Source organism: Bufo bufo, chromosome 7 (genome assembly GCF_905171765.1).
Source record: "Bufo bufo chromosome 7, aBufBuf1.1, whole genome shotgun sequence".
Classification (NCBI taxonomy): Eukaryota; Metazoa; Chordata; class Amphibia; order Anura; family Bufonidae; genus Bufo; species Bufo bufo.
Window position 1 is genome coordinate 114,675,164 of NC_053395.1, and position 10,901 is coordinate 114,686,064.

At 46.3% G+C, this 10,901-nt stretch overlaps 1 protein-coding gene across 1 annotated transcript in view; it reads left to right on the forward strand.

Annotated features, from left to right (window-relative positions):
• Window positions 1–10,206, forward strand: part of MFSD6 (major facilitator superfamily domain containing 6) — a 218,455-nt gene extending 208,249 nt beyond the window's left edge. Inside the window, exon 7 of the mRNA XM_040439711.1 lies at window positions 9,816–10,206. Coding sequence (XP_040295645.1) covers window positions 9,816–9,989 — 174 coding nt within the window. The 3' untranslated portion in view covers window positions 9,990–10,206. The remainder of the gene's footprint in view (window positions 1–9,815) is intronic.
• Window positions 10,207–10,901: the final 695 nt, after the last annotated feature.

The following is a 10,901-nucleotide window of genomic DNA, read 5'->3' on the forward strand; positions in this document are numbered from 1 at the left end:
GCGACATTGCCTGAACGCTTCAGACAGACGTGCAACAAGGAGACGAATAAGACACCCTGGATGTACCAGGCAGGACCACGCGTCACCGGAGTGACAAACATAATAATGCCTGAACGTTTCAAGCGGACGTACCACATGAGACGAACAAATGACACCCTGGAAGTTCCAGGCAGGACCACGTGCCACTAGCGTGGCGGACATAACATTGCCTGAACGCTTCAAGCAGACGTGCAACAGGAGACGAATATGACAACCTGGACGTTCCAGGCAGGACCACGTGCCACCGGCGTGACGGACGTAACATTGCCTGAACGTTTCAAGCAGACGTACCACAATAGACAAGTGACAACCTGGACGTTCCAGGCAGAATCATGTGTCACCGGGGTGGCTGACAGGATACCGCCAGAACGCTTCAAGCAGAAGAGCAACGAGAGAAACGAGTAGGACAACCTGGATGTGCCAAGTGGGACAACATGCCACCGGTGCGGCGGACATAACATATGGGAGACGTGTGAATGTGCCTGCGGCCAAACCCACCGTGACACATAACATACCCGTATGTAAATCAGAACGTACCACCTACTGTAAGTAAAGGAATCCCTGGAATGGCGTGAAGCCTCAGATAACCGACCAGAAGCAGCCACTCAAATATGATGATGCATAACAACAATGTAAAGGTATGGAGAATCCCACAAAAATTTTATTTTTATTTTTTTTATTTTTTTTTCACTCAGGGCCAGCCCAGCTTTCCCGCTGGAGCCACAGGCCTGCCGAGAACGCAGGCAACTGCTGCTCCAGCACGGAGAGGCCAACAAATCAACAACCGGCTGACTAATGGCATTAAATGCTAGAACCCACCGGATCCCTGTTGGATCCAGTTAACAGTATTTCAGATGGGACCACGTGGTGTGGCTGTATCTAGACCTGCCTATATGGCAACTCCGGTAATGTGCTCCTCCGCCCAACAGACCACCGGAGCTGTACAGGGGATAAGGACCCGGCCTCAGGTACCACTAGGCATGATGTAAATGACACATATTTGGCCACAATTGAAGCGTGTAACTGGGACAGCAACTGGGGAACAACAGAATGCTCCCCAATGATGATCAGCAACGTGCCTGATGGTGTGCACGTGCTGGTGACCATGAGCCTCTGACATGCCCGCAGATCCCCCCCGCTGCCGGCGGGGTTCCCATACACGGCGCGAGCGTTACCAGGGGCGGAGCCGCCGAGCGTGCCTAGCAACCGGCACACGCGGCCGCTCCCGGAACACACGCCCGCACGCAATCGACCTGCGCCGCCCGGCCTGCCTCATGGAAGCCTGCCGGGCCACGGCATACCCCCCACGTGCCTGCCCGCCCCCGTACCGAGGTAAGGACCATGATCCGCCGTGCGCTGCCCCCCGCATCGGGGTGAGGACCCAACCCGCCGTGCGGTCACCACGCTGCCGATGACCGGCATCGGATTCCCTGCTTACCTGGACAAAAACGAGACGAGCAGAACGCCGACCAATACTTACCCAGACCGAGACCTAAAGGAGCGGGACGTGCAGGAACCAGACATGAACCGGAAGTACCAGGTACCTGGCTGCACGTCCCGTCCCCTGTACTCCGTGGACTTTATAGCCCAAGGGGCGGGGCCTATGCCCCTCCCACAAATACAGGCTGCACGGCAGCCTTACCTACATATATACAGTACAGACCAAAAGTTTGGACACACCTTCTCATTCAAAGAGTTTTCTTTATTTTCATGACTATGAAAATTGTAGATTCACACTGAAGGCATCAAAACTATGAATTAACACATGTGGAATTATATACACTGCTCAAAAAAATAAAGGGAACACTTAAACAACACAATGTAACTCCAAGTCAATAACACTTCTGTGAAATCAAACTGTCCACTTAGGAAGCAACACTGAGTGACAATCAATTTCACATGCTGTTGTGCAAATGGGATAGACAACAGGTGGAAATTATAGCCAATTAGCAAGACACCCCCAATAAAGGAGTGGTTCTGCAGGTGGTGACCACAGACCACTTCTCAGTTCCTATGCTTCCTGGCTGATGTTTTGGTCACTTTTGAATGCTGGCGGTGCTTTCACTCTAGTGGTAGCATGAGACGGAGTCTACAACCCACACAAGTGGCTCAGGTAGTGCAGCTTATCCAGGATGGCACATCAATGCGAGCTGTGGCAAGAAGGTTTGCTGTGTCTGTCAGCGTAGTGTCCAGAGCATGGAGGCGCTACCAGGAGACAGGCCAGTACATCAGGAGACGTGGAGGAGGCCGTAGGAGAGCAACAACCCAGCAGCAGGACCGCTACCTCCGCCTTTGTGCAAGGAGGAACAGGAGGAGCAGCACTGCCAGAGCCCTGCAAAATGACCTCCAGCAGGCCACAAATGTGCATGTGTCTGCTCAAACGGTCAGAAACAGACTCCATGAGGGTGATATGAGGGCCCGACGTCCACAGGTGGGGGTTGTGCTTACAGCCCAACACCGTGCAGGACGTTTGGCATTTGCCAGAGAACACCAAGATTGGCAAATTCGCCACTGGCGCTTTGTGCTCTTCACAGATGAAAGCAGGTTCACACTGAGAACATGTGACAGAGTCTGGAGACGCCGTGGAGAACGTTCTGCTGCCTGCAACATCCTCCAGCATGACCGGTTTGGCATTGGGTCAGTAATGGTGTGGGGTGGCATTTCTTTGGAGGGCCGCACAGCCCTCCATGTGCTCGCCAGAGGTAGCCTGACTATCATTAGGTACCGAGATGAGATCCTCAGACCCCTTGTGAGACCATATGCTGGTGCGGTTGGCCATGGGTTCCTCCTAATGCAAGACAATGCTAGACCTCATGTGGCTGGAGTGTGTCAGCAGTTCCTGCAAGACGAAGGCATTGATGCTATGGACTGGCCCGCCCGTTCCCCAGACCTGAATCCAATTGAGCACATCTGGGACATCATGTCTCGCTCTATCCACCAATGTCATGTTGCACCACAGACTGTCCCGGAGTTGGCAGATGCTTTAGTCCAGGTCTGAGAGGAGATCCCTCAGGAGACCGTCCGCCACCTCATCAGGAGCATGCACAGGCGTTGTAGGGAGGTCATACAGGCACGTGGAGGCCACACACACTACTGAGCCTCATTTTGACTTGTTTTAAGGACATTACATCAAAGTTGGATCAGCCTGTAGTGTGTTTTTCCACTTTAATTTTGAGTGTGACTCCAAATCCAGACCTCCATGGGTTGAAAAATTTGATTTCCATTTTTTTATTTTTGTGTGATTTTGTTGTCGGCACATTCAACTATGTAAAGAACAAAGTATTTCAGAAGAATATTTATTAGCCCAGTAATATTTTTTAATATTTGGAACTGCTAATCCACCTTGAGTTTTGGGTGACATTAAAATTGAGCAAGCTATGCGATGCCTCAGGATGTGTTATTTTTGTGTTCCCTTTATTTTTTTGAGCAGTGTGTGTATATGTGTGTGTATATATATATATATATTCAAACCTATTACTTGAGGCACAGATGGGAAAAAAATCTGCACCAAAAAAATTTGCCCAGGTGCTGAACTGTGGTTTGCGGACTGATCAGAGCAGAAAAAGTGGTGCAGAGCAGGAAAAAAAAAAGCCAGATAAGTGACATGAAAGAGTCACATTTTGTTTGCCGTAGGCAAAATCGTACAGGGGAGGAGGGGATAGGGACAGGGATTAGGGCTTGGGCCGGTGGGGGGGGTGGATTACGGATCTGGAACTTCTGCTGCTGCAAAAAATACATCACTGCAGCAGATGTTCCAGATGTTTTTTCTTTCTTTCTTTCTTTACAGGTACCAGTAAAAGCAGTGGTGGTGAACCACAAGTCCCAGCAGATACAGCACAGAGGTACACAGGTCCACTCTGCATGCAGTCTCCAGCTAGAATGGCTGGATGCAGAGGGATTCTTCTGGTTCCCTCTGCTGCTGTAGTGCTGCCATTCGCTGGAGCATTGTTCCAGCCAATTGCAGCGCTGGCAGGGGACTCCAAACACTGGAGTTCCCTGCCTGACCTCGGGGGACACAGGTGCTGCCTAGTTCAGCACTGATCACCTCCACATCGCCCCCCTGCATCGATATGCCCCCATTTTCTGAGATGAGAAAATCCCTTTAAGCCCTTAAGTGAGCTACGCAGAGTATTTTTTTTTACAATGGCTGTTGAGGGCAGTTCAAAGAAAAATTCAGTGCCACGTGTTGTTGGGGCATTGGGCAACAGATGTAGCACAAAAAAATTTCTGCAAGTATTTTCAGCCATGATGGAGTATGAAATAAGATGCTGGGTGGTGGTTTTTTTTTCTTTGTCGAGGGTAGTCGTATGAGGTCTCGTTTATTGCGGTCCAAATTGTATTTTTTGTGACCCCATTTGGGGAAATGGTACTTCTAACATTTACCTTTTTTGAGGTGCTTATTTAAATTAACTACGTTCTCTGTGCAGTATAACTAACAGGTTGTTTTATGGATCAGCACAATTATGGTGATAACAACTATATTACTACTTTAGCATAATAGCATATCTGATTACTTTGCTTTAAAAACAGAATAAAAAGTGATCAAAAAGTGTTATGTACCCCAAAATAACACCAATGAACACTACCTGTCGTCCCACAAAAATCAAGTCCTCAAGCAGCTCTGAAGAAAGAAAAATTAAAAAAAAGTTATGGGTCTTGGGATATAGCGATGCATAAACCTTTTCTTCATTTGAAAAAAAAGTTTTGTCGTACAGATATATGTATTTGATATTGCTGTATTGATCCAGAGTAAAGTTATACATTTTGCGGCATTCATTTTGCAGCATAAATAACATGATAATGTAAAAAGTAGATGGTAGTATTCCTGTTTTTTCCCATCTACCTCCCAGAAAGAGTTAATATAGTTGATCAAAAAGTTATGTGAAACCCAAAATGTCACCATTGGAGTTGAGCGAAGCGAGCTTCGGATGCTTAATCCAAAGTCGCTTCTTTCAAAACTTCAGAATAATACTGTATGGAGATTAGTCTCCGTACAGTATTAGAATTTATGGTCTCCGATGAGCCGAAGTAAATTATTCACGAAGTCGCACGTGGAAAACCACTTTAAGACCGAACTACACTGCTCAAAAAAATAAAGGGAACACAAAAATAACACATCCTAGATCTGAATTAATTAAATATTCTTCTGAAATACTTTGTTCTTTACATAGTTGAATGTGCTGACAACAAAATCACAGAAAAATAAAAAAATGGAAATCAAATTTTTCAACCCATGGAGGTCTGGATTTGGAGTCGCCCTCAAAATCAAAGTGGAAAAACACACTACAGGCTGATCCAACTTTGATGTAATGTCCTTTAAACAAGTCAAAATGAGGCTCAGTAGTGTGTGTGGCCTCCACGTGCCTGTATGACCTCCCTACAACGCCTGTGCATGCTCCTGATGAGGTGGCGGACGGTCTCCTGAGGGATCTCTTCCCAGACCTGGACTAAAGCATCTGCCAACTCCTGGACAGTCTGTGGTGCAACGTGACGTTGGTGGATAGAGCGAGACATGATGTCCCAGATGTGCTCAATTGGATTCAGGTCTGGGGAACGGGCGGGCCAGTCCATAGCATCACTGCCTTCGTCTTGCAGGAACTGCTGACACACTCCAGCCACATGAGGTCTAGCATTGTCTTGCATTAGGAGGAACCCATGGCCAACCGCACCAGCATATGGTCTCACAAGGGGTCTGAGGATCTCATCTCGGTACATAATGACAGTCAGGCTACCTCTGGCGAGCACATGGAGGGCTGTGCGGCCCTCCAAAGAAATGCCACCCCACACCATTACTGACCCAATGCCAAACCGGTCATGCTGGAGGATGTTGCAGGCAGCAGAACGTTCTCCACGGCGTCTCCAGACTCTGTCACATGTTCTCAGTGCTTTCATCTGTGAAGAGCACAAAGCGCCAGTGGCGAATTTGCCAATCTTGGTGTTCTCTGGCAAATGCCAAACGTCCTGCACGGTGTTGGGCTTTTAGCACAACCCCCACCTGTGGACGTCGAGCCCTCATATCACCCTCATGGAGTCTGTTTCTGACCGTTTGAGCAGACACATGCACATTTGTGGCCTGCTGGAAGTCATTTTGCAGGGCTCTGGCAGTGCTCCTCCTGTTCCTCCTTGCACAAAGGCGGAGGTAGCGGTCCTGCTGCTGGGTTGTTGCCCTCCTACGGCCTCCTCCACGTCTCCTGATGTACTGGCCTGTCTCCTGGTAGCGCCTCCATGCTCTGGACACTACGCTGACAGACACAGCAAACCTTCTTTCTACAGCTTGCATTGATGTGCCATCCTGGATAAGCTGCACTACCTGAGCCACTTGTGTGGGTTGTAGACTCCGTCTCATGCTACCACTAGAGTGAAAGCACCGCCAGCATTCAAAAGTGACCAAAACATCAGCCAGGAAGCATAGGAACTGAGAAGTGATCTGTGGTCACCACCTGCAGAACCACTCCTTTATTGGGGGTGTCTTGCTAATTGGCTATAATTTTCACCTGTTGTCTATCCCATTTGCACAACAGCATGTGAAATTGATTGTCACTCAGTGTTGCTTCCTAAGTGGACAGTTTGATTTCACAGAAGTGTGATTGACTTGGAGTTACATTGTGTTGTTTAAGTGTTCCCTTTATTTTTTTGAGCAGTGTATATTGTTATATATAACATGTTATACAGGTTGCAGTAAACAAGATATCATCATATGTGTGCATGTGTTTATTACCACTTTTCCAAAATAAAAACACTTTTTATGCAGAAATGGTTTTATCTTTTTATAAATAAACTTTATTAACCTTTAACTATTTTTTATTTTATGTTACTTTCACTAGGGAGCATTGCTGTTATAATGCACTGGTATACCTTGAATACCAATGCATTATAGCCGGCTGTATCTGCTGCACAGTCTAATAGACATGCAGTCATGGCAGGCCTGAGAGCCTTTATTAGGCCCCAGGCTGCCATGGCTGATGGTGGCAGAGTGAGTCCTCTCCCCCTAAGGCCTTATGCACACGACCGTTCCGTTTTTTGCGGTCCGCAAACCGCGGATCCGCAAAAAACGGAAGCCGTCCGTGTGCATTCCGCAATTTATGGAACGGGCGGCCCATTGTAGAAATGCCTATTCTTGTCCGCAAAACGGAGTGCTGTCCGCATCTTTTGCGGCCCTATTGAAGTGAATGGGTCCGCATCCAAGCCGGGCTCGGATGCGGACCCAAACAACGGCCGTGTGCATGAGGCCTAACTGCCTAGATACTGTGGTTGCTATTGATCACAGCTCTTATGAGATAAGCAGCCGCATTGGAGTTAACTCTGATGCTGACCGTAACAGCGGGAGCCTGGCTTTAGTCAGTGCACCCAAACAGTGACAGCAATACATTTTTATTTAAAAAAAAAGCCCCCACCCAATAGTTTACATTAAAAGCAAAAACATAATAATTGTAATGACACGCGGTAAACAGCGGTAAAAAAAACAATGGCTGAACTTTTATTTTATCTTTTGCATTGCCATTACATTGTAACAATGAAATCAAAGAGGATCTGTCACCTCTCCTGAAATGTCAGTTTTAGTAACTACCTGCATTCCCCATGTAATACTAATTCTGGAACATCTATTCTTGTTGTGCCATTCCTGTACTATTCCTGGTAGAAGTTTAGTACTTGTCCGCAGTCTGCAGTAAAGGGACTGCTGGGGTGTTACCAACAGCAGGTGTGTCTGACTCTGTTCAACCAGTGCTGCTGGTGTTAGACTCTGCAGGGACACACACCCAACTAGTAACACCCATCTGTATCCTTACTACAAGCTGCTGGCAATTAATTCATAATTTCTGGTAGAAATAACAATGCAATGCCATAACATAGAGCCATAAGAATAAATGTTCCAGAACTTTTACTACATGGGAAATGCAAGTAGTTGCTAAAACGGATATGTCAGGAGAGGTGGTAGGTCCTCTTCGAATACCAGACTGTAGATGAAAGACATGGATCGCACATCCCATGGACTGATTTATTGCTGCTAGTCATAACTTATAAACATGTACATGAAGCACATTGTGTACGTTTTCATTGTCACCAAGTCCAGGTGGCCCGTTTTTAGTGGGTCCTTAGGGTGCTGGCACACAGTGCAGTTCTGACATGCATTCAGGATGCAGTTTTCAATTTAGCCAGTTTAGCAGCCTCATTAAAGGGACCTGTCATCACCTTCATGCTGCCCATACTAACGACAGAATAAAGTAGAGACAGGTGAGTTGATTTCAGCGGTCTGTCATTTGAAAGTTAAAAGTAATTGGTTGCCGAGAACCAACATCACAATCATTGCAGACGGGGCCTGGAAAAGAGTCCCGGCCACCTGAGAAGAGTCCTGGTTATTCATGAATTCCTGCTCTCCTGCTCTCCTGCTGATGACTGACAGGCTTCTACCTAGTTTTCTCCCTTTCTCTCTAGGAGAGAACTGCCAATCATCAGCAGATGGGCTGGGAGAGCAGGAGATCATGAATAACCAGGACTCTGCTCAGGTAGATTTGACTCTTCTCAAGGCCTGGGCTGCAATGATTATGATGCTGGTTCTTAGCAAACACTTACCTTTAGCTCATGAGTGACACACCGCTGAAATCAGCATTTCTGTCACTATTTTATATACTGCCCTCAGTGAGGTCAGCATAAAGTTGATGACAGGTTCCCTTTAAACCCTGGTGGTTTGCATTGTGGGAATGATTTAAGTAATTTCAGCTTGCTACAATAAAAAACTGCATCCAAACTGCATGTCAGAACTGCACCGTGTGCCAGCACCCTTACTCTAATGTGGCACAGCACCACATGGAAACCACTACAACTGTAACACAGCAGCTGCAAGACCCAGAAGCCTAGCAACACCCCTGCTGTCAGGCTAAAACCCCTTGGCACTGGGCCCGACCAACCCATAGCACCACAGCAACAACAGTCACTATGCTGCACTGTCCCATGTGAACAGATCTCAAAAGCTCAGCTTTCCATGTGGTGCCCGAAACAAGACTGGGACCAAGTAGGTATTAACCCTAATATTTACTCCAAAATGCAAACAATAAAAACTGCAAATTATCCTGAAAAAAGCAGACTATTAAATTATATGTACCTGAAAATGGTACCTGAAGTTGAAAATACAGCTTGTTCCATAATAATAATAAAAAAAAAGCCCTCAAGTGGCTATATCGATGGAAAAATTAAAAGCTATGGCTCTTGACATGCAGCAATAAAAAAAATTGCTTGGTCTTTAACATCCGATGCATGTGCAGTATTAAGGGGTGTTCTGGTTATAGAAAGTTATCCCGTATCCACAGTATAGGGGATAGCTATCAGATTGGTGAGGGTCCTACTGCTGGAACCCCCAACAGACCATGAGAACGGGGGGGATGTGTACCCCCTGGAGCCCCCCCTCTCCCCTCCCTGAAATGGCCTGAGCGGCTGGTCAGGAAAGAACACCACCGCTCCAGTTATTTCCATGGAAGCCCTAGAGAAAGCCGAGTGCTGTACTCGGCTATCTTCGGAGCTCCCATACGAATGGAGTGGAAGCACTCTTTTCCAACCAGCCACTCAGTCCATTTCATGGGGCACAGGGCCCCCATTCTCATGATTGGTGGGCGTCTCAGAGGAAGCACCCCACCGATCTAATATCCTGTGGATAGGGGATACCTTTCTATAACCGGAATATCCCTTTAAGATCTTAATGCATCTTTATATCCTTTTCTCCTCCATACTGTGATAATGTACAGAAAAATGTGGTTAAGTTCTGCTTTTCTTTATTCTTACAGAAAAGTAATGAAAGTAACACAGCTCCAAGGTCTCCACAACCTGCAAGGAGTGAAGATGCTAATACTGAGGAAGCTAATCTTGAAGAGAATGGTCCTGTGCAAGGAAATGACTCTGCCCTATCACAGGAAATTTCTGACGGTCCACCGACACTGCCAGAAGACATAAGGAATTAATATATGCTTGAAAAACTACTAGTTAAACACTGAAATTTGGGAGTAAGGAACGAAGCATTTTTAAGATGTCACACAGGTTGTTTTATTGAAACATTTAGCAGAAGGAAGATGAATGAGACAGTGAAAAAGAAATTTTTAGCCACACTGGATGCAAGAAACCCTTCAACTGTAGTTTTATATGTGTGTGCAGAAGGTGCCCACACACCTTCAATAGCTGTCGACTGCAGACAGCCATTCCTCCCAAATCCCCTATACACACATGTGCACTGCTTGGCCAAACTTGTCATTGGGGAAAGGGGAATTAAGCTGCTGCCAGACACCCCTGGCGAGGGCTTATCTCCCCTTAAAACAAAAGGATTGGGTGATGAAATACAACACGCTCAATTCTTCCTTCCCCAACATTATATGCGAGGAAAAGTCATCATTAAATGGTTGGTCTCATTGATATTGCTGGGTTCAGCCGACTTTTATGTATGAGGGCCTTCAGTAACACTTTATTAGTGTTCACAGTGTAAGAACATGAAATATAGAAGCGTGTATGCTTTGTCAAATGCAGTGCAATGATTGATAATGTAAAATATATGTACTGTGCACTACTATATGTCTTACGTTCTGCCTAAGTAGTTTAAAAACCAAAGTCTTTCCCTACTTTGTAGCTTTAATATTTTAAATAGGTGCTTCACAAAAGATTGATGTACAGTATACTGATACTGTATAGGTTTTCTTTTATTTCTTAGCTTTTTTGTGTTCTTTCAGGAAAATTTTTATTTTTATAAGCATTAAAGGGGTTGTGCCACCTCACCAGAATATGATATGCTAAAAATGTCAGATAGGTGCAGGTCCCCCCTCTGGGATCCTCTCCTATCCCCAGAATGGGGCCCCCGAAGTGAATGGAGGAGAGCAGCTGCACAT